The following is a 24,655-nucleotide window of genomic DNA, read 5'->3' on the forward strand; positions in this document are numbered from 1 at the left end:
TTATGAGGGATACTGTGCCCCCTACTATAAATGATAGGAATATTAGGAGTCACGCTGAAGATGGATAAGTGTCTCTAAACCATTTTTTTACTAAAAAAAAGAAAAAAAATTACATGTGAATTCTCTTTTTTCAGTCTAACCTTCCTGCAGTCAGTGCTCAGTGTAGATAATGGACGACCTGCTGGAATACAACTTCTCGCTGCACCATTTTAATAATTCTTTTAATTTACAAAATACAAGGAAAATAAACAGGAATGCTATTATCACAAGATGAAGGTCGGGAAAAGGAACAGGGGGCCCACTAGAATCTTATAGAAGACCAAAGTGTTAAGACCTGTACAAATGAGACTGTACAATTTACATATACAATTATATACACAACTCTCTTATCCAGTCACAGAGTTCAATTACTAACATGTCAGTAGCAGATTCTTTTTTTTTTTTTAATTAAAAAAGTCTAATAAGGAAAAAAAACACAATGTTTCTCGTTCTCTCCACATCAGGAATTGGATTAAAAAAATGTTATGTATAAAGTCCACTTAAAAGTGCAAATATTGAGAGCTCCATCGGTTGCCTGCGTGATTGGCCCGAATACGACGATGCTCTTTCCTCTTGTCCTTCATTCTTCATATTGTATGAATGTCTACACTAGACGACCTACTGAAAAAAAAAAAAAAGTGAGGGTTAATATGGAAAAGAAAGAAGTTTTCACACTTCTCACAAAAATGACCTGTCATAAGGCTTCGTGCACATGACCGTATTATGGCTTCGTACAAGCTTTGAGTTATACAGAGCCATAATATAGCACCAATAGAAGTGTATTGAGCCTTTCATACGCAGGCATTTTGTCGGATATTGTATCAATCCATCAGAAAAATCATGGCATGCTCCATCAGATGCTGTATTACAAAGGTATTCAACTCATAGTAGAAAATAGTGGAGAATAACCCGTAATACAGCGTCAAACGGATCATCATAAAGCGTCACATGGGACTCTTAAGTACCGCTGTATAGTCCTGCATAAGACTAGGGTGTATGAGTTCTTAAAGAAATAGTTTACTTCACCCCTCTTGACATGTCTGTTTTAGGTCCCCTGCACACGGCCGTGCCCGTTTTCACGGCCGCAGACAGTCAGCCGCATTTGCGGGCTGTGCTCCGATTATAAATTATGGGAGCAGGGTCTGTAAAATAAAAAAAATAGGACATGTCCTATTTTTTGCGGGTCGTTTCCACGGCCCGGACAGCTTCGCGTAAATATACGGGAAGGCGTCTGTGGGCAAAAGAAATGAATGGGTCCGTACTTTTATTGTCAATTACAGTCCATAATTGCAGATCAAATTTATGGCCGCGTGCAGGAGCCTTAGTAAATACTTCTATTCCCATGACATAACAATAATGAAGCATCTTTTCTCAGTACTGCAGTGCGCCGTTCCTCTGTTATTCCTCCTGGGATTGTATAAATATGGTTTGACCCTACAGTCTGTCACTGTCAGCATTGATTAGTAACACCCTGTTGTTAATTTATTCATATAGTTCCAGGAGGTATAACAGAGGAGCTTTAAGTAGTTTTATTATAGCAGTATGTTATACTTGCCAAATGTAGTATTAGGGTATGTGCACACACACTAATTACGTCCATAATTGACGGACGTATTTCGGCCGCAAGTCCCGGACCGAACACAGTGCAAGGAGCCGGGCTCCTAGCATCATAGTTATGTACGATGCTAGAAGTCCCTGCCTCGCTGCAGGACAACTGTCCCGTACTGTAAACATGATTACACTACGGGACAGTTGTCCGGCAGCGAGGCAGGGACTCCTAGCATCGTACATAAGTATGATGCTAGGAGCCCGGCTCCCTGCACTGTGTTCGGTCCGGGACTTGCGGCCGAAATACGTCCGTCAATTACGGACGTAATTAGTGTGTGTGCACATACCCTAAGTAGAATGTCACAACTGCAACATAAATAATCCAATAATCATACTTATTACTTACTGAAAGGATTAGAGCCTGGTCTCCTTCCGGGAGGAAAACTGCCAGCGCTGGCACCTGGAATAAAGTTGTATAAGATGTTTTGGGGAATTTTATAACAATATATCTTTAATGGAATTACTATCAATATTACATTACTGTTTTTTTCTATTATATATTTTCTGTTAATTGGTACAATTCTCAGGGCGCTGCGTGTAGAGACAAGGATAGAAAGAGGCTATACCATGCTCCATAATCCTTTCCCTGTTTCCCATCTGTATATGTAGGGAGGTCTGGTAAAGTTTGGAAGTGTTCTGGTTTATACAAGATGTTATTTTTTAAAACAAACACTAGAGGGCAGCAAAACACTGATTGATGGGTTTGGTGGAATGAAATGATATCTCATGCCCTTGAGCAACAGAGAAGTAGAAAATGATGATTTGCTAATGATCAGGTCCCAGTCATTATGCAGCAAATAATAATTGTGGCTTTTCATCTTTACATGTACATGTGGTAATGTTGATTTGTTGACGGTTGTGATAACACAAATATGAGCATTAATAAGATGACATAATGTAAACCTCACAGACTCCATGTACAATTTTCTGCCATAATCTCTTTCGTGGACGATTAGCTCTGTTTTCTATTACTGATATAATTGGGATGTATGCATGCCAAAGTACAGTGTTATTAACCCATGCAGGGTTCAAACAGTGCACATGAGGCAGAGCAAAGGACAATGAGCAGGGTTGTCCTAACTTTTTGGAGTGGGGGCATGGGAGATGCTGTGGCATCAACGACCAGCCCCCTAAAGCACAGAAAAATAGAATATTAAAACCAAAAGTATTAAAGGGGTATTCCAGTCCCTAGATTTTTTATCTATCTACTGGATAGGTGAAAAATGCCAGATCGGTAGGGGTCCACTTGGCTGTTTCCGTTATCCCTGTAGACGTTGAATGGAGTGGCACCGTGCATACCTGGCCTCTGCTCCATTCAAACTCGTCTTACGGCTGGGGGGAACGGAGTACCAGGGTCCCCCTATATGGTGATCGGTGGGGGGCCCAGCGGTCAGACCAACAACGATCTAGCATTTTTAATCTATTCATGAAAAATGCTGGAGGTTGGAATATCCCATTAACTGGATCTATGCTGTTTCACAATTTAGGCCTCGGCGTGCCTCTGATTTTCACACAGAGGCACATGGAGCGTTACACGTGTGCGTTTTTATTTTAATTGTATTAACTATAAGGGTTGCAGTTGCACCTGGGCCTCAGGAGGCCCATAGGTTACTCTAACAGATAAGGCCATACAAGTAATTTATTATCCCTGACCTGTGACATCACTGTGTGCATTATCCTTGTATTATGATGCTGTGTTTATTATCTCTGTGCTGTGACATTACGGTTTATTGTCCCTGTTCTGTAATACGTTTGCACATTATTTTTATATTGTGACATCACAATAGCTTTTTCTTAAAACGTCAGCGTTTATTTTCTATGTACTGTGAAATCACTTTGTCATCTCGGTATTATCATACACTGTGACCATGATTACTGTTCTGTGACATCACTATGTGCAATATCCTTTCTATTATCCATGTACTGTGACATCACTGTGTCCATTATTCCTGTGCTGTTACCTCACTCTGGTTAATACCCGTGTTCAGTGGCATCACTATCTTTATTATACCAGAGCAGGGATATCACTGTCTATCTCATCTCTGTAATGTGAAATCACTGGGGGAGATTTACTAAGCAAAATATGCCAGAATTCAGGCACAAATTGCATTAAAATCCCATATTTTCATGTTTATTTAACTTTTTTTGGCACCTTGGAAAAGTGAAGATTAAAGTGGGCGGGGTTTACCTGGAGCGGGCGTGTCTCCACCTTTTTGACAAATGTATTAATACTAAAGTCAGAAAATGGTGCAATTTTTGGTGCAAGATTTCATTTTCTGACATTAGAACAGTCCAAATGCGCAAAATATATTAACAGGTGTGCGCCTTTTAATGAATCTGGAGCAATTCACTCTGACGCACTTTCTTTTTAGACTGGCGTTTGAAACGCCAGTCATAAAGGTCATCGGTTACCGGCTTTAAGATGCACTATGTGAGGTTAGAATAAAGTAGTGTCAGAGACCCTGATTCTATCGCTGTATTACTTATTTTTCAATAATCAGTGATTTTTTAAAATAAAATTTACTTTCTCTTCTGCTGCCAATATCCATGACCTGCCGCTAACCCAGGCCAACCGGACGCTAATTAACATTTTTCTCCGCATACTGTGCATAGAGAGAAAGCTGCCAATCAGCGGCAGGTTAGCTGGGCTAAAATCCAAACATTATTGTCCCTAAATATAAAGGTGGCTATAAATATAATGTAATAATAATGAACAACACAACTATTATTATATTTTCATGTGAAGGTTCCAGCGGTGGTAACAGAATAAACAACTCATGTAAAGGGGCGCAGAACGGAGCGGCTACATGTGAAATACAACATCAGGTAAGCTATATATTGCACTACATTATATATGTAAAAGGGGGGGGGGGGGGGGTTGGAGTGCTTCTTTACGTACTCTTCTGTCCAGAGGGGTAAATGAAAGCTTCTGCACCCCAATGCAAAATCTGTAACTAGGCCCTTCAACTATAATGCATCATTCATAATATTGGTTTCCTCATATGGGGCAGAGGGACCTTTTGGGTCTCGTAATGGACCAAGGAGTGTCCGTACTTTGGCACCCCCTATAGATGAGCCCCTGTTTCTATCAAGTACAAAAAATAATGAGCATTTAAAGGGGTTGTCCAGTTTTTATTTATTTAAAGAGGCTCTGTCACCAGTTTATAACTTGCCTTTCTCCTACCTAATCTAATAGGTGCTTTGATGTAGATAACTACTGTTTTTTTTTTAAGTGTTTATTATTGACCAAGTTATGAAATTTCGATTTATGCAAATTTTTCTAAATGCCCAACTGGCCAATTTTTTCTACTCACCAAGTGCACATTGTATAGAAAAGTGTATGACGCTGACCAATCAGCATCATACACTTCTATTCATTCCAGTCCAGCTTGATTCACAGTACAGCTTGATCTCGCGAGACATCACCTCCAGCCGCTGCAGTTTCGGATAAACGTCCTGGCACGGCTGGAAGCGATGTCTGTTCAGTCATGTGTCGCTCCGGTGAAGGACCTGCAGGAGGAAGTGACATCACAGCGTGAATCAAGCTGGGCTGGAATGGAATGAAGAGAAGTGTTTGACGCTTCTATACAACGCCCACTTGGTGAATAGAAAAAAAACGCCCAGTTGGGCATTTAGAAAAAATTTGCATAAATCGAAAAATGTTCAGAACTTGGTCAATAATAAACGCTTTTTGTTAAAAAATAACCAGTAGTTATCTACATCAAAGCACCTATTAGATTAGATTAGGTAGTTAGAAACTGGTGACAGAGCCTCTTTAATTAATTTTATTTATAGAATAGGAAATTATACAGTTATCTAATATAAATGCATTTAAGATTCTGCTCACATACCTTTCTTATAACAGTGCAGCTGCCTCAGTCTAAAACAATAATAATGGTATAGCCCACAGATTAGTCTTTAGTAATGCATCCATAGACTAACTAAATGGACGAAACATGGCATCAGTAACTACTGGCATTCAGGTAACACTGTGTAGGTATCTAACAGGTGAATAGTATTTTATTAACCACTTCACGACTGCCATATGGCTATATACGTTCCAACTGCTGATGCCCTGCACAATTGTCATGTATATAAATGTTGGCAGCCTGGAACGGGGTTTAATGAGTGCAGCGCTGCTTCATTGTAAGCAGTGCTGCACTCTCATGTCTGCCGGGGATTTAAGAGCCCCGGAATAAGCCCCCCTGTAGATAGCACCACACACAACCCCCTGTAGATAGCGCAATACCCCTTGTAGATAGCGCCACACACAACCCCCCTGTAGATAGCGCGAAACCCCTTGTAGATAGCACCACACACAACCACCCTGTAGATAGCACAAAACGCCCTGTAGATAGCGCCACCTAAGCTCCCTCTAGGAGCGAAACCCCCGCTGGCCAGGGCTTCTCCTTCTGGACAGAGCCCTCAACATCTCTCCACCCCCCCCTGTAGATAGCCACATCCCCCCTGTAGATAGTGCCACCCCCTGCGTATAGCATTACCTCTCTTGTAGATAGTAGATAGTAACCTCCCCTGTAGATAGCAACCCCCTGTATATAGCACCCCCCTGTATATAGCACCCCCCTGTAGATAGCACCCCCCCTGTAGATAGCATCCCCCTTCGTAGATAGCGCCACCTAAGCTCCCTCTTGGAGTGGAATCCCCGGTCAGATCACTCTGACCTTGGATTCCGCTTTTAGAGGGAGCTTATGTGGTGCTATCTACAGGGATTGGGTGGGAGGGTCTGGTGCAATCTACCGGGGGGATGCTGCTATCTACAGGGGGTGGTGTTTTCTACAGGGGGTTAGCGCTATCTACATGGGCACTGTGTGTGGCACTATGCTGGCAGCCTCTGCAGTGGGAACTGTGGCACTATGTGGGCACTATCTACAGTTGGAACTGTGGCACTATCTATAGTGGGCACTATCTATGTGGGCACTGGCACGATCTACAGGAGTATTGTGGTACTACCTACATGGTGTTTTCAGGTGGCTGGGACAAAAAAACCCTAACAAATAAAATGAATCTATTTTTTTTAATGGTCATGAAAAACGGGTGGCAAATGCTGGTTAAAAATGCTCAGACGGCCGGGAAATGGATTCATATTTTGAGACACATTGATGCAAAACAGCCATGAAAAACTGACAGTTGATTTGTTGATAACTGCCCTATTTTTCACATCATGTGACTATAGACTTATAGCCTTCTTCACTGTCCCATCACAGCGATCCAGGCTGACGGAAAGAGAAGACGACTAATTGTTACAGAGCTGTACAACATGCATATATCTATATACATATAATATAGATAAATATATATAAAAAAAACACCCCAAAATTATTTTTTTCACATTTTTGGTGATTTGTCTGCTCATAATAAAAAATGTAAAACACTGAATTAGTTCAACTAATCTAGAAAATGAAAGCCTCATAAGTCTTGTAAAAAAACCAAAGTAAAAATAGTTGTGATATTAAAAGCGGTTGCAAAAATATTATCGTTTAAAGAAGTGCATGTCAAAAATGGAAAATTTGACCTGGTCACAGGGGCATCAATGAAAGGGTTAATGATAATTCTAAAGTATTTCTACCTACAGTAACATCTTAGCATCATGTCTGTCAGTATCTGTGTAGGAGTAATTCTTGACTGCATTAAAGCGACGTTCTGTTTTTCTTTGATAGGGCCACCCCCATAAAACACAATTTTTCTGTGCTATTTTGGGTGTTCGGCCTAAAGAAGTTTCACTGTATATTCAACCAACCTGTTCTGACAAAGAAACTTTTACTTATGTCCTAAATAGTAAAGCTTCCTTTTTGTACAGCAGTATGGAATATAAGCAGCGTGAAATACAAAAACAAAATTGGGGCATATTTGACATATTTGCTATTCAGGAGTCTGGGAATAGTGTGTGATCTGTAATGGCCACCATATTGGTTGTCACCCAATTCACACACTTCATATAGCATGATAATTAACCCTAGACATGCACTAATTGAACATTTTCAATTCAGTCCTTGATCTCTGATGTCGCTGCTACAGCTATGAAATCTTTTTGGTGAATTTACATTATGTTCTGTAATCCCATGTAAACAAGTAATTTGGCTGTCTAATAAATTGTTTTAATTAAATTACTCCGACTTCCAATGTGAGTGATCCAAATATACAGCAAAGTGACCAAAGTCATGACAACCTCCAGTAGCTTCGGATCAGCAAGCTGTTTGCGGTTTTTATAGTCTTCTTCGCATTCACTTAGGCCCCATGCACACGACCATAATTTTGATCGGTATTTACGGACCGTAATTGTGGATCAAAATACTGATCCATTCATTTCTATGACCCACAAACACATTCCCGTAGGTTTCCAGGCCGTAGAAAGCATCCGTAAAAAATCGGACATGTCCTATTTTTTTATTTTACGGACTGTGCTCCCACACTTTATAATGGGAGCACAGCCCACAAATGCGGGTGACTGTCCGTGGCCGTCCATGCCCAGGGGGCCAAACTCTTCAGCTGTTGAAAAACGACAACTCCCTAAGCCTTACCTAACATACTGGGAGTTATAGTTTTACAAAAAGTGGAGAGCCTAGGTTGGGATCAGTCATATAGCTGGTTGTAAACTGTACTATGTCGCCTGCTGACAGGGACGCAGGATAACTAATTGGAAGTTCAAATGTCCTTGGCTTAAAAAAACGGTGAAATGCCGAATTCTGGATTTCCCGAAGAGCAGTTCTGTCTTGAAAAGAACTACGGCAGAATAGGGAAGTACCTGGATCTTTGCGTACACCTAGACATCCTTTTAGCTCTGTGAGTGAGATGGATTTGTCCTTGTTTAGATCACAGTAGTCGGTGAAACGTCTGGCGCATTTCTTGGGTTTAGCTTTCTTCTTGACATATCTTTTGAAGGGTTTCATCTCCTTCTTGTTGATGTCTTCGCTGCCGTTGCTGTCTAGCTGGCTGAAATACCACAGAACTACACGTTCTTCCAGTGTGTGATTGGGATCAGGTTCTGAGAATCTGTAAAATAATGTTACTAACATTACATGTCATAGCAACATCTTAAAAGGCATAGGAACAGTCATAGACTGCACGTTTCATTCATTAGACCCTCAGCTTCCTCTTTTAAGGTGACACTCCAACTTGGAGACACTTTATCTAATATAGTAGGGCATTGCACAAGACCAATTTGAGAAGTTGGTAAACTAATCAATTGTCCAGGGCCCGTTTCCTGTGTTAACCCTTTCCCCTGAGGACGGGACTACTGGGAGCAACCTGAGAGTGGCGCTGCAAAACATTAAATGGCAGGCAATATATTGCCATGTTATGTCAGCAGTATATGTTAGTATTATTTGGATACTTTATGGCAGTAGTATTTGGGCACTAGCAAACATTTATGTAAAAAGTCCATATGTATCTGCCTCCATGCAGCCTGCAAAATATAGATACCATTTATGTTGTTTTTATTCTGTACATTGAGTCATGAAGGGCATTACAACTTCTCCTCTGCATTTTTGATTTACAGAATATAGGTTTTGTAAACAGTTATTTGATTTGGGAGTAATTGAGATAAGTATATGTTAGATAATTATTAAATTCCCCATTACATGAGTCATAGTATATGCACTTTGACTATCATATATGCCCGCTCTCGCTCACTCTTCAGCTCTCGGCAGACAAGGACAAGACTGTGTGATCTCTCGCGAGATATCACACAGTCTTGTTATTGTCTGCCGAGAGCTGAACAGTGAGCGAGAGCGGGCGCGCGCACACGCTTTCCTCTCTCCAGCTCTTGCTGTGACACTGTCCGTAGCTGATTGGATAGTGTTACACGCACACTTGCCATTACACACCCCATGGACAGTTCAGGGGGTTATTTAAATATCGGGCACCAAATATAACGGCACCGATATCTAAATAACGGAGGAGGGTAGGACAAAATTGTAAAGTGCCCCAGGTTTGTGCAGCCCTCCCCATTACATGCTGCACTCAGCTGCACCTGTATGGGCAGGTGAAAGGTTCTCTTTAAAGAGGATCTGTCACTACTTTATTAATGCCCAATCTCCTAACTAATCCAATAGACGCTGTCACGCTGATAATTCCATTTAAAATTGTGTCCCAAAACATTTATTATTTTAAAGTTATGACCTTAATATGCAAATGAGGCTATACTAGCCAAATGGGCGGTAACTCTGCTCTTTCTCTGTGTGCGGTGTTTGTGTTGTCTGTATGACGCTGTCCAATCAGAATTATACAGCTTCTCCCCTTCCCTGCACAACATTATCTCAGCTTCAATCGGAAGATCACTCTGTCTTTACATTTCCAGCCGCAGGTCCATTACCACATCACCTCAGCGCTCATCCAGGGACCTCCTTCCATAGTATTGATAAATCTCACCAAATTTGCTTTTTCTTTCTGTTAAATTGTATAATCTACAGCAGCAGGGGCGTAGCTAAAGGCTCATGGGCCCCGATGCAAATATTCTTCTTGGGCCTCCCCCCCAAACTTCTCATGGCCGACGGCCTGCAGCTTTCAGCTGCATCGCTGGGTCTCCTAAGTGGACCCAACGATGCAGCACTAGCAGCCAGGTGCGTCACTAAGGACTTAAATAGTCAGGGGAAATAGCCCCAATACATATACCCCCCAAAAAAACATGTGTGTATGTATATGTGTATATACGAGACAGCATATCTATAGCACTATGACCTTATCCTATGGATAGGATTAGATACAGTGGCTCAGCAGACTGTATCACACATTATAGGATTAGATATAAGGCCCAGCAGACAGTATCACACATGATGGGATTAGATACAGTAGCTAAGCAGACCGTATCACACATTATAGGATTAGATACAGTGGCTCAGCAGACAGTATCACACATGATAGGATTAGATACAATGGCTCAGCAGACAGTATCACACATGATAGGATTAGATACAGTGGTTCAGCAGACAGTATCACACATGATAGGATTAGATACAGTGACTGAGCAAACAGTATCACACATGATAGGATTAGATATAGGGCCCAGCTCGCTGACATTGTGGCTCAAGCGCTGGACCCAGGAAATGTAACAATAATAATTGTTTTGCTTTTTTATGTGTTACTAATTTTTTTTGTGTGTTTGTGTTTTTTTACAGGTTCGGATGTTGGACTACTTCGGATTCGAGGACTACTTCGATGATGGCTTTTTTTTTATTCTCAATAAAATGGATAATGAGTGTTGTGTGTGGGATTTTTATTTCAATTAAATATTTTTCCTATGCCTTTGTATTTTTCTAAACTTTATTACTACTGCCTTATTAATAGTTGCTGGCTGATTGACAACGTCCATTACTAAGGCGGAGCTTAATGTTATACATGAAGAGGCTAACACTAACCCCCCTTATTATCCCGGTACCCACTGCCACCAGGGGTACCGGGAAGAGCTGGGTACGATGCTGTACCCGAATATCTGTAGTAATGGTCGGGCACTGGGGTGGCCGCAGGCTGGTATTATTAGGCTGGAAAAGCCCAAAAACAGTGGCCCTTCCCACTCTGGTTATGCTAGCCTGCTGGTGCTATGTTATATTTGGCTGGTTATAAAAATGGGGGAACCCACATAGTTCTTTCCAATTATTTATTTATTTTTAAAAATGACGTGGGGTCACGTCAATAGCTGATGGGTCGGGGTCTGACTCCCGGGACCCCCGAGTTCAGCTGTTTTGAAGGGGGTGCAGCGCTCGTACAAGCGCTGCTTCCCCTTCATTTCCCTTACTTGCTCACACTGTGTATCACTGACACGTCCGTGACGGTGATTTAGCGTGAGAAAGTGACCGGAATGAAGGGGAAGTAGCGCTCCTTTTCGGCCGCAGCGGAGGTCCAAACACCATCCAGGGTCGGGATGTTGTGCGCAACACATAGCGTTGTGATGTCATGCGCTGCGCACAGCGCTGTGACGTCAGGACCGCCGCTGCGCTCCGGAAGGAGGAATGTAAGCACTGTCAGTTACTATAGTAACGGGGGCCCGTGTAGTTTATTACATAGGCCCCAGTTACTATAGTAACTTTTCATTGATGTGGTGCGGCGGGCCACAATTGTGACTGCTGCGACCCCTATAGTTACGCGACTGTAACTATAGGGGTCGCAGGGCTTCTCAAACGTTTTCTACTCAGGCCTCATCAGAAAATTCAGTGATGCCAGGGCTCCTAATGACATCACATAGGTGCACACATAGAGCCTTACTGGTTCAATGTGCAGACGACCGAATGATCTCATTAGGAGCCGCCTGGCATTACCGCCCTGGCAGCTCAGTATAATATTTTTTTTAGCATTTACAGGCGTCAATGATGCCTCGTTATTGTGACCTCTGGCTGGAGTTCTAGAGTGGAGCCGCGCCTCAACAGCCAATGAGCAGCCTCCTCACACTTTGAGAAGTGTTGACCTACAGTCATATTTTGTGGACCAAATCTCCATCAACATGAATTTTTTCATTTTAACTGGGACCAATTTGGTCAAATAAGATGTGGAGATTGATATGGATGTAGATTTGAGTATAAAAAATTTCTTTATGGCAACAATGAATTGCCAGAGAATCAAAGACACTGAAGCTGAAGAGCTTCTATCTATCTATCTATCTATCTATCTCTCTCTCTCTCTCTCTCTCTCTCTCTCTCTCTCTCTCTCTCTCTCTCTCTCTCTATCTATCTATCTATCTATCTATCTATCTATTGTCATAAATGTAAGACTAATAGTATAAATTTTGAGAACAGCAGCACTGACACAGAGCAATCAGGTCTGCTTGGTTACAGCCTAAGGGAAAAGTTTCAGACATACCTAAAGTAGCGGCCTCTCTTTCCCTTAAATGTCATAAAAGTTAAATTCTTGGGCGTCATATCCGATAGTTCTATTCATAAATATGACCACAAAACCGTGTTGTGAACCAGGCATTAGGATCCCACACAACGCAGGCATCATGACTGTCTGATAAGGTCTTATATCAAGGTTTTAATAATGGGGACTGCTAACTTGTAGTAAATATAATTTATGCTGTAATATTGCAGAGATTTTTGCGGCATTTGGTTGGAATGCATCTGTGAACTTGTAGCCCTGCTCGTACTTAATGTCTGACCTGCCGCCTGCTGCTGGGGCCGCTGAGTTGATTGCCTGCACCATGTCTGTGGTGAGGGCGTCCAGTAAACTTGTGATAAATTCTAGCTTCTTCCCATCAGGACAACCTAGAAGAAGAAAAAAGGTACGAGCGACCATCAACTAGTGCTGCTCATTATGAAGGCATAGATAGCATTTCCAGACATACATTCTACATTTAAGAGTTTTTCCTATAGTATCACATGTCAATTGTAAGCACTTCAGGAGTCGTCTTCTGTTGAGTTGTCAAAAAATTCAGCCCAGCTGTTTCCATGTTAGATCTGTTTCTGAAGAAGTTGTGTGACAATCAATATGACGGACAGTACGTCCCCCATAGGAGTTGTCACTAGAAAGAAGTAACTTGGATTAGTATTAATCCGACTACTCTTTGATTCTGGTACAGAAGATCAGAGTCTCTGCTGCGAAGCAGTATAAATAAGGCCCTGTTCACACTGCATTTTTTTGCAGGAGGAAAATTCTGCCTCAAAATTCTGTTTGGGTTGCCTGCACGCCGTTTTCCGCGATTTTCACTTACGCCCATTGAGTGTTACGGGCAAAAAACGCCGCAAAATACGCTTTCTCTGCCTCCCATTGATGTCAATGGGAGGTCAGAGGCGTAAATGCCCGAAGATAGGGCATGACGTTTCTTTTTACCGCAAGACGTTTTTTCCTCTTGCGGTAAAAAAGCGCCTCCACCTCCCATTGAAATCCATAAGAGGCATTTTCGGCCGTTTTTTTGGCGCGGTTTGTGACGCAGTTTCCACATCAAAAAACGTGTAAAAAAACTCTGTGTGAACATGGCCTTAAGCTCCGAGTAGGCAGGAGGGGAATGTCCTCCCTGCTACCTCTAACCAGGACCGGCTACAATGTTAAATGTTAGGGTAGTGTGGCTTGTGAGAAGTCCCTATGAAACTGCTGCTCTTGCTCTGTGCTCTATTAGCTGCTGCCTAGTGGCCGGTGATTGTAGGAAATGAAAATCCCAACTGCCCTTCTAAAAGCAATAAGGGACAAGGGCAGTTTTATTAAGCATGGGACCAGGAGAGGGAATGTTGGGGGTATCAAGCTGCACTTGTAAAGGTAATAGAGAAATAGTCTTTTTTTAGGTCAATTGTTTTGGATGATGCATTTTAGCGTGTTTTGTGGTTGTTATCAATTGCTGGGGCCTAACGGCATGGATTTTTACAAACCCGATTTAGATGTATAGAACAGTCACAGAAAGTTCTGCGATAAATCTGCCACGTGTGAACATACCTTAGTTCTTAGGCTGGCTATACATTTTAGATAGCTGGAGCGTTCAGTCGATAGCTATTCCATACGTAAAATTATTACCATCATTACCGCTGGTATGTATATCATGTGTTCAGATTGACACGTTGGATTTGGTAACTCTAGGTTTACACCGAGTGATTTTCCCCCTGAATAAATAAGTGGTTCAGTTTTTTTTTAAACCAAGCGAAGGTAAAAAATAGAATTGTTAGTAATTCAGAACCTAGAGCAGTAGCCAAAGTTTAGTCGATATGTTTTATATACTTACAGAGGTATAAGCATTTTTATGTTCAGTTGTAGCGGCAATTTTTGCAAAAGTGATAACAGGAAGTGCATCCATATTGGTTGTCACCTTTGAATTAGCGTCTTGGTAAATAGTCATTTTGTTATTGATTGAACAGCCTGAAAAAAAAATCACAGTTTACCATCAGTTTCTGAAAAACCAATTCATATGTAACAACCAATATCTCTGCACTTCCTGTTTTCACATTTTCAAAAATGGCCACTGCAACAAAATAGAAAAATGTCAATATCTCTGTGAGTAAAAGAAATATAATTACCAGAATTTGGCTTCTGCTCCAATGTCTAAATCACTAATATATGGCAATTTGTATCCCCAGCAACTAGTCAGTCTCCCATGACTCAGCTGTTCAGCTAAAAGGTGGATTGGCGCTATGCTGACAGCAGAGAAGACGAAAAGCTGCTCGGCAGCCATGCCATTACCTATCTCTGCCTCCGGGATTTGGCTCTGTTCATGCAACATTTAAGCTATACTATTCACGCACATATTTTTGTTTTCGGAAATGTAAGCAAGAAAGATGCAAATGTTCTTCAAGCAAACATATGCCAAAAGGGAACCCTTTTGACATTTGTTGTCCCCATTGGAGAAAGTAGTACTGTAATCCGTATCCACCCAGAACATGCTGTGTGTGTTCCTACCCGTAACATAAAAACAAAGAAAAAATAACAATTGGAAAATATAAACACGTACCAACACAGAAAGTACAGACATAAGCATGCCTCAAGGGTTTATGGTCCGTCTTTTGGACTTTGCCAGACCATAATTTCCCCTAATAATATGCACCACCAGGTGGAAACGGGGGAAAAAAAAGCAAATGAAAAGGAAAAAAAAGAAAAATAGAGAGAGAAAGAGAGCGAGAGAGAGAGAGAGAAAAAAAGGGGTGTGGAGTGGGAAAGAGAGCGAGAGAGGCAGAAGTATAAAATCAAAGTCAGGCAATCAGAAAAGATTTCCAGAGCAGGGCACGAACCAGAACATAGATTTTAGAGAGACTATCTTTGTCTCGAAGGCCATTCACCTGAGCAGAGCAGTTTATATTAAATTCGACCATGTGAGAAAGAGGATGGGAGGGAGAGCAAGAAGTAGTGTAAATGACAAACTCTCCAGAAACCAAAAGTGCATGGGCCTGAGGAGGTGGACAGAGACTCCAGAGAGAACCACTGATTGTTGTCCAGAAAGTCAACAGTCCAAAATTTGTTGTGGGATATCCATCTCCTAAAGAGAACAGCCGAGGTTCCTGGGAGAAAGGCGTCATTCTCTAGGATCGGTACAACAAGGACGTACGTGGGGAGATCGAACCATGGGTAAAGAAGCAATGTGCTAGTAATACAATGGCCAATCACTGGGTGTTTGAGTTTATTAGGCAGGATAGCAGAGGCCTTCCAAGGAAAACCCGGTAGGGTCACAGAGGCTTGGTTCCAGAGAAACCCATTGTTTTTGAGACAGGTATCAACACCAGCCAACAATGCATGTTATGAGATGGGAGGCTACATAGTACAGAGCAGCTTCCTGGAGACCCACTTCCCCCTGTCTTTAGGTCTGGAAATGAGAGAACGGGCAAGACGGTCTGGTTTCCCTGCCCATATAAAGGAGGCAATCATTGAGCACATCTTACTAAGAAATTGGCGAGGGAGACGGATGGGCAGAACTTGGAAAAGGTAATAAAGATATTGGACAGAGCTTATTGAGGACCTATTTACAACTGTCCACAACATTAGGGTAAGAATCTAGCCATTGAAAGGGCTGGAAACCAGTCTTTCTAATAATAAGAAGTGCTTATTAATACTCAAGATTTATGGCATGTTGTAACTCTCTGATTTTGACCCTTCCCGTTCTCCTAGAAAAAGCAAGGGTCAGACTCCTGCTGTGCAGGCAGAACCAGAGACAAAACGGGAATAGGCGGATGTTTTACTACAGTTGATGTCAGTGAGGCATCTGGACATCTATGGTCACCTTAACACGGTTGCACTGCCCTCATAAATAATCCAATCGTTTGTTTTCAGATCAATTTAATTTTGATGCATTGAAGACTCTCATTTGGCTTTCATTAAGTTTCTGTAGATGGACTGAGTGGACAAGGAAATTTCTACATTCATTCTTTTGCCCCCCTCTCTGATATATTGTCAGTACAATATCAACAGTCTCGTAATCCATGTAAGAAGGTCAGATTCTCGAACAATGAGCAGAGATTGAGAACAGAGCAAAAGGAAACACAGATGCTTTTCATTTCAGCTGTCCGTGTAACTTATGGACCAAGGATTGCTTTTGCCTCATCAGGGGAACGACGTTTTTTAACCCCTTAAATGCTGAATATGAGCAGAAATTGAAAGTCAAGGTAGGCAAGTCCATTATATTCTGTCTTATAATAATGTTATTAGTTGCAGAGCCCATTTGCTGAACTTCTACAAATATATTAGGGAATTAAATGAGCAACACTTCCCTATTGCCTAAATAGTTGTTCTCTATTAGAACCATTAATTTTACTAGAATGAGGATTCTGGTAGGGCCAAGTGAATTAATCGGCAGAATACAGTTTGGCACTTCTGATGGTTGTAAGATAACCTTGATCTGGTAGGAAGCTGACTGAAAAACTGGAGGGAATTTAAAGTGATTTCATATCTTGGCAAATGATGGCAAATTGCCAGAATATGCCATTAATTGATGACTAGTGGGGGGTCCAACGTTAGGTAACTGTGCAGAGAGCTGCTACTTCGCACCATTCAAATGAATTCAGTACTGGCTGCCGTGCGCCATTCAGCACCACAGCCCCTAAATTATATCAGTGGTGGTCCCTGCCATCAGACTCTCCCACCAATTAGCAAATGACCACATATTCTAGCAAGGAAAACCCCTTTAATTCTGCATTGCTGCTTTATGGTAAAGCTCCTGCATGTAAACGACAGATAACAGCAATAAGATTATATTAAACAATTGATATTGTACAGTTCTCTAATATAGTGTAATATAATATATAATACTGCAGCATAAGCAAGAAATCCATAAAATGATATATCCAGTGCTGATATATCCAGTGCAGATTATTAGATACATACAAAAGGCTTATTCTTTAGATCTGGCTCATTTAATGGGATTGTCTTCTTCCCTTTTTTATTAGAAGAGGTCCCCAACGAAAAACACATTACAGTGGATGTTTCACTGCAGGACCGCCAGCTGTAATCTGTAGGGTATCTTGGCAGCAAGTAATACATTTTCCTGCAGCCCAACCATAGGTTTAATTTTTCTGTTCTTAGGGCTCCAAGATGTACCAAGATGGGGCTACACTTAAGTATTTTTTTTTAGCAGTAAGAGGATGTCTCCTTCTCTCGAGTCTACTGGCCCTTTAAAATATATGACAACATCCTGTTGGCCTTACAGCAGCAGATTGGCACTACATACTGTTATATGGTCTATAATCTACAAGTACACACAGATCCTTCTCCAATAGTTATTCAACCAATTTCCCCCCTACTAGTATGTAATGTTTAGGTAGACTATTGGCCCCCGACTCTGAGCTGAAAGGCTTCTTTAAGCAATACAAATGACCCAGTTGAACAGTGGATTATCTTTGAGCAGAGCCTTGAAATGTATAATTCAGTATGGACACGCTCTTATTCCAAATAAGCTTTTCCAACAACCTTTTCTCCAGTGCAGAGTTTACAAAATGACTCGTGGACTCCAGGTGTTTGAGGTTAAAAAAGATCAGACTTGCCAAGAAAAACTAAAAAAATGTATACGATTGAGAAAGGCTGTGAAATCAATTATATATGTTACTGCCAGTAACTATGCAGATAATGTAACGGCTCAATTTATCCTATTGATATAAATGTTACAGGTTATATTTATTTTTCTCTTACTACTAAATGGTGAAAAGGCCAAATCTCGGTATAATTTCTGTTGGCCAGCGTGTAGTGAACAGTAATGCTATAAATTACAGCTGTTTTCCCACCTATTTTATTTTAGCCTCCTGCACAGATCTTAAACCAACTTCAGTTGCCTTAAAAATGGTGCTAACTTCACTAAAGGTTTATGAAAACAATCAACTGAGAAAACCATGCAATTTTTTTTATGGGAAAAAAAAAAAGGTACTGACAGCTGAATGTTAACGTCTGAAGCACATAGGTACCATGCAAAACGGATCCCAAATAACGCACCCGTAGTCTGCTATGGGCCCATATGGTACATCTATGTGCCTCAAATTTGAGATTTGTTTTGTCATGGATTACATCCAAATCCGTGAGAATTTTTTTTATGACATGCAGCAGCGGAGATATTCTTTTCTAGAACTATTTCTGGTAGGGGAGGATACGGTGCCTCACGAATGGTAATATAGACCCATAGGCACTTGTAGCGCTGTACTGTACTAAACACAAAAGATCCCAAACCTGGTAGCTCTCTGTCCTTAAATGGATCCTCAGTATCTGTATTTTTCCACCTTGCATCACTTTCACAAACTGGAGTTTCATATCTGTGATAAAAATAAATATATATTTGATAGATTTTATCCTTCTCAGATTTGTGGATAGAAACTGTAAAAAACTTACCGCGTTGACGTTCCAGGTAATGGGCGACCAGTGTCTACTAAAACGCACCAGCAATAACCAGTGGATTGGTGACATTGTACTGGTTTGTAGAGACCTCCTGGCGCACACTCAGGAATCACAATACCCTCCCTCGGATTGTCTCTGGCCTCCTCCAGAGCACTTTGCCTCTCCTGATCGCAGGAGTTGACTTTCTCTGCAAGGAAATTTGAGATTTTTCAGTTAGGGATTGTAAGACTAATGATAAGGTACTATAATAATAATAATAATAATAATAATAATAATAATAATAATAATAAACCTGAAATAACAAAAAGAAGATCCACCTGAAATATTAATAATGTCAATTCCACCTAATATCATGGGTTATATGAAAATAAATAATAGGAAATCAATTGTGATTCTTGTGATCGACAAAAACATTAAAGTTCTAATTAAGAGTAAATAAAAAGTTGAGAGGAAAGGTTTTTATGCCAAAAAAAAAATTATAATAATAATTATGTCCACATATAAATGTGATGAATAAAGTCCAATATTGTCTGGAAAGATGTAAGATGAGATTTGCAAGGCAGTGCACTGGGTATATTCACCTAGGTTTTGCCATTGTAATGTGACTGTAAAGTGACATAGCTGTGTTTCCATGGTGTTTATTACCCCTGTACTGTTACTTCACTGCATTAATTGTCCCTGTACTGTGAATTCACGGTGTTCAATACGTCTATACTGTGACATTACTGTGTGCATTATCCTTGTATTGCGATGCTATCAGAGGCATCACTAGGAGGGGGCAGGGTGGGCGGTGGTCCCGGGTCCACTGAGATGGTGGGGCCCAGGGCCATGCTTGGCCAAGCGTATGTGCCCTCAGGGCGGTCCCCCAGAGGTGACGTCCCGGTTTCAACTGTTTCTGCATCCTCAGCACGAATCCAATGGTGGAGCAGGGATCAGCCATCAGCTCCCTTCTCCCCCATTTACTATAACTCCAGCCGTGAGTGACTCAGTGCAGATAGGCGCAAAGTAGAGGAGCAGAGGAATCTCCTCCACTCGTCGTGGGAATGGGGCTAGGTGAGTATTTATTTTTATTTTTTTTTATTAGGCACTATGGGGCATTATACTGAATGAGGGCAGCTATGGGGACATTATACTGTGTGGGAGCAGCTAAGAGGGCATTATACTGTGTGGGGGGAACTATATGGGCATTATTCTGGGTAGGGGCAGCTATGGGGTCATTATACTGTGTAGAGGCCACTCTAAGGGCATTATACTGTGTGGGGGCATCTATTGCACATTATACGGTGTGGGAGGCAGCTATGGCAGCATTATTCTATCTCAGGCCAGCCATAGGAGCATTATACAGTGTGGGGGCCACTAAGGGGTCATTATACTGTGTGAGGGCCACTATGGGGGCATTATACTGTGTGTGTGGCACTGTGGGGGCATTATACTGTGTGTGGGGCAGCTATAGGGGCATTATACTGTGTGGGGAGACACTATAGGGACATTATACTGTGTGGGGTCACTATGGTGCGTTATACTGTGTGGGGGCAGCTATAGGGGTATTATCCTGTGTTTGTGTGGGCCAGCTATGGGGGCATTATACTGCATGTGGGCAGCTATAAGGGCTCCATGCTATGGAGTCATTATACTGATGGGGGCACTGTAGGGACATTACACTGTGTGGGGCATTATACTGTGTGTGTGTCAGCTTTAGGGGCATTATACTGTGTGGGGAGACACTATAGAGGCATTATACTGTGAGGGGACACTATGGTGCATTATACTGTTTGGGGGCAGCTATAGAGGCATTATCCTGTGTGGGGGGCAGCTATGGGGACATTATTCTGTGTGGTTGGCAGCTATAGGAGCATTATACTGTGGGGGGGGCACTAAAGAGGCATTATACTGTGTGTTGGGCAGCTAAGGGGGCTTTATACTGTGTGGGGAGACACTATACTGTGAATGGAACTTACGTAAACAGCGTAGTAGTTACAGAAACAGCGTAGCTCACTATGCTACCCTGTTTCCGTAACACCCATTTTCTTCTATGGAAGTTTGCAGACACATACCGTAGTAGCAAAGGAAACTGCGCTGTTTACGTAAGCCTGACTCCGACTGGATGCGTCTCTGCAGTTGTAAACATGCATTAAGGGACCCACTGGGTTCAGGCCCACTCAGATGTGTTTCACCCCCTCGTGCTAAACCCCCAGCTACGCCTCTGGATGCTGTGTTTATTATCTATATGCATGTTCCTTAGCCATTAGCTGTGACATCACTATGTGTATTATGCCTGTTCTGTGACATTATCTTGTCTGTGAAATTACTTTTGCACATTATTACCATACTGAGACATCATTGTGGCCAATAACTCTTTCCTCTGTCTTCAGTGTTATCATAGTGCGGTGACATCACTGTGTTTGCTATTCCTGTTTTGTGATGTCACTGTGCATTATTCCTTTAAGGTGGGACAACTGTTTATTATTTCTGTATTTTGACATCACTGTATTTATTATGTCTATACTGACACATTTCTGTTTATTGTATTCTGTTTATGTCTTCATGGTTTATTATCTTTGCAGTGGGATATCATTGTGCGCATTATTCAGGTTCTGTGACATATTTATAAGAATTATTCCTGTGCACTATGGAAAATTGCATGTAGAAACCGTTTGTGGAGACCAACAATTTTTGCCTTGTTGCAGTTCTTAATATATCTGTCATGTTGGCTTTGAAAAAGTAACATATCTGTCTACATTTTTTGCATTGCAGTTTGTAGTAATTGAATTCAATGGGGAAAGAAACACACCTTTTAAAACGCTGTTCTTTAAGCGTGCTGCAATTGTAAAAAAAAAAACCTCAGTCTGTTAAAAGTTTACTCTATAAAGACATTGAGATTTACCATTCCTTATCAAACTGTATGAATAAAGTAGGGCACTTGTGTATAGAATCCAATGGGCTCAGTGTGAGAGTATCAGCTCTGTACCTCATGTGATGGCGGGACAGCAGCGCTCTATGTTAGCCATACACTTCTCAGTTCTGCTCTACAAGCAGCTGTACAGTTCAGCTAGGTTTTGGCTGTATGACAGATAAGCATAGCCCCAGAAAGCCTCACGTTGGCCCTCTCCGGTGTACTGGCTGCCAGTCCAAGTCTTGGCGTCATTATTGTAACTGGAGAAAGCTTCTGCTGCTCAGACAGAATTAATTAGTTATGAGACCAAGGGAACGTATTTGGAGTGACATGTCCCTTTTTATCCATAAAAGGAGAAGGCAGGTGAGTTATGAGAGGACAAAGTTGCTTGGATATGGTCCAGGTAGATTTCAAGCCAACTTACACACATTACTCAAGCGGTATGGCAGCACAGCATACCTGTATTCTATACAATCGGTATATTTACTTATAACAGCGACGTTCTATTCATACTATAACACAACCCTGCATTATGCTACAAACACTACCATACTGCTAAGAAAAGCAAAAGACCTTAATAAAATGCCATTATTCACCATCATTAAATATTTATGTTTGCTCCATCAGATTTAATGTCATATGAGATCGCAGTTAGAGAAGAGATTACAGATGAATATGTGTGGAGCTTTGGAATGTTTTGAAGATTTATGCTGTTATTTTTTTATTGTTTATAGTAAAAAAAATACAAATTGACAGATAAAGTGCGTATAGAGTACATATTAAAATAGTAGGTATTAATATAATATTATTTCTATAGGTAGCAGAAGATAATGAGGTAAGACAGAGGCCATGTTTTATTTAGCCAGTGCAGTTTAGAAAATCAAAGCTGGACTCCAGGTGTAAAAGTGTAGCTAAACTTTTATGTGACTTTTCAGAATAAGCTGTCATATGTCTGTACATATAACACTATTTCTTGCCATTATATGACTTGTTTTTTTAAGCAGTTTTCCCCTCGCCAGTCTCTATCTGTAATTCTCAGTTGTCTCTGAGCTAGTGGATGGAGATTAAATGCTATCATGTGTTCTAAACACAGCACACAGAGAAGAGAACATCCTGCTCCCCAATCTCTATGTAGCACACCCTCAGAAGCAGCATCAATATAAAGGACATTATACAGCAGTACTGAGCTATGTAGCAGCAATGGGGTGAGATATAACACTTACTAGAAGCTGCAACAGCATCTGTGTGTGTGTGTGTGCCTCTGTCTCCCTCCAACAGCTCCATACCCCTTCCCTCTCCACAGACTTATATATGCAGCATGTAACGGATCCTTCTGTGAGACGATAATCCGTCTCATCTCTCAATTCACTGCTACAATTTGTCTTGATAGTAAATGATTAGTGCAGGGGGGAGGGGGAGAAGTGGCTCATAGGTGTTCTGTCAAGTGGGTCATGTTTGCATGGATCTAGATTACAAAATAATTGGATGTCCGCTCATATATACACACTATTCAAGCCAATGTGGAATTAGAATTTTGTTGTATTTGTTGATTTGAATCCACATCTCCATGATAACATACCTCCCATGTTTTTTTTAGAGTAGAAAGAGCGAAAGCAATACATGACAAACTTAGGCTCTGTTAGCATAATGCATTACCTGGTGTATACGCGGAACATAACCACAAAATGTAATGTAAACACAGCCTTAAAACGCCACTGCAATTTTTTCAAACTTTGACCCTGCCCAATTAATGCCCATATGAATATACAGCCATAGTGCCATACAGTCCTTGGATAAATGGTGCAGTACAGAGCCCAGATAAATAAAATACACATTGCCCAGACAGTGTGATACATTTACTGCATACATTGATAGTGACAGGATACATTGCCCTATATTTTGAGTAAAGACAATACATCCTGGAATCACCTCTGTGCAGGCTTGAAGACTGCACAAGGAAAGCTAGGAGATTTCCGCACTGAAAGCCTGGAGAATTGTGAATTCAGCTCTGCACTGTAACACATGCTGTAACTCTGGATATGTAATGCTATACAAAGTAACTCAACTTTTTATGTAGATTTGCTCTATACATGTTATGATGGGGTAGGGAGACAGACAGGTGAGCCCTAATTTACCCGCCACTCAGTCCCTGCCTACTTGCAACGGCCCGTCCTAGGCGACGGCGTACAACTGGGCGACGGTCCCTACGCTCAATAAGTGCACGACAGACAAACAGACAAGGGTACACAGAAGCTAAGGGAAATGGGGCAGTTGACCACGGCAACACTGTGAGCAACAAGAGTAGTGAACGAGCTGAGTCAAACCAGGAGTGTACGAGGTACCAATCGCAGAGCAGGAGCGTAGCCAGTAAAGCCAGGGTCAAATTGAAGCAAGGTCAATAACAATAGCAGGAGCAGCAGAGCCAGGAAACAGGAAAGAATCACAGGCAAAGGAGGAGCAGGAAATGCAGGTATAAATAGACAGAGGGCGGGAGCTAGCTCCGTCTGGCCAGGCTGTGATAGGCTCTCCCACTCTTCAGCCTCCCAGCCTGACTGGTAGAAGATCGTGTCACTCTCTCAGACTTAGGAGCAGCTGAAGACTGATTACCCACGGGCGTCGACACAGAAGCTGTGTCTGGCAGATCCTTTACAGTACCCCCCCCTTTTAAGAGGGCCACTGCACCCTTTCTAAGTGGACCTGGCTTATTGGGGAAGCGAAGATGGAACCTCCTGAGCAATACCCCAGCGTGAACATCCCGGGCGGGTACCCAAGTCCTCTCCTCAGGCCCGTATCCTCTCCAATGGACCAGGTACTGGAGAGGGCCTTGGACCATCCTGCTGTCCACAATCTTGGCCACCTCGAATTCTACCCCTTCAGGGGTGA

At 41.7% G+C, this 24,655-nt stretch overlaps 1 protein-coding gene across 4 annotated transcripts in view; it reads right to left on the reverse strand.

The window, feature by feature from the left end:
- Nucleotides 1-209: 209 nt before the first annotated feature.
- SMOC1 (SPARC related modular calcium binding 1) overlaps nucleotides 210-24,655 on the reverse strand; it is a 188,688-nt gene continuing 164,242 nt past the window's right edge. For 2 of the 4 annotated variants that reach the window (XM_075843399.1, XM_075843397.1), the window contains exons 8-14: nucleotides 21,671-21,697; nucleotides 18,874-19,066; nucleotides 18,715-18,797; nucleotides 12,752-12,857; nucleotides 8,411-8,658; nucleotides 1,994-2,047; nucleotides 210-660 (exon numbers count right to left, since the gene is read on the reverse strand). In XM_075843399.1, coding sequence (XP_075699514.1) covers nucleotides 644-660; nucleotides 1,994-2,047; nucleotides 8,411-8,658; nucleotides 12,752-12,857; nucleotides 18,715-18,797; nucleotides 18,874-19,066; nucleotides 21,671-21,697 — 728 coding nt within the window. In that variant the 3' untranslated portion in view covers nucleotides 210-643. The remainder of the gene's footprint in view (nucleotides 661-1,993; nucleotides 2,048-8,410; nucleotides 8,659-12,751; nucleotides 12,858-18,714; nucleotides 18,798-18,873; nucleotides 19,067-21,670; nucleotides 21,698-24,655) is intronic. The other 2 variants (XM_075843400.1, XM_075843398.1) reach the window with 1 other exon arrangement.

The sequence above is a fragment of the Rhinoderma darwinii genome, chromosome 12, assembly GCF_050947455.1.
Source record: "Rhinoderma darwinii isolate aRhiDar2 chromosome 12, aRhiDar2.hap1, whole genome shotgun sequence".
In the NCBI taxonomy this organism is placed as follows: Eukaryota; Metazoa; Chordata; class Amphibia; order Anura; family Rhinodermatidae; genus Rhinoderma; species Rhinoderma darwinii.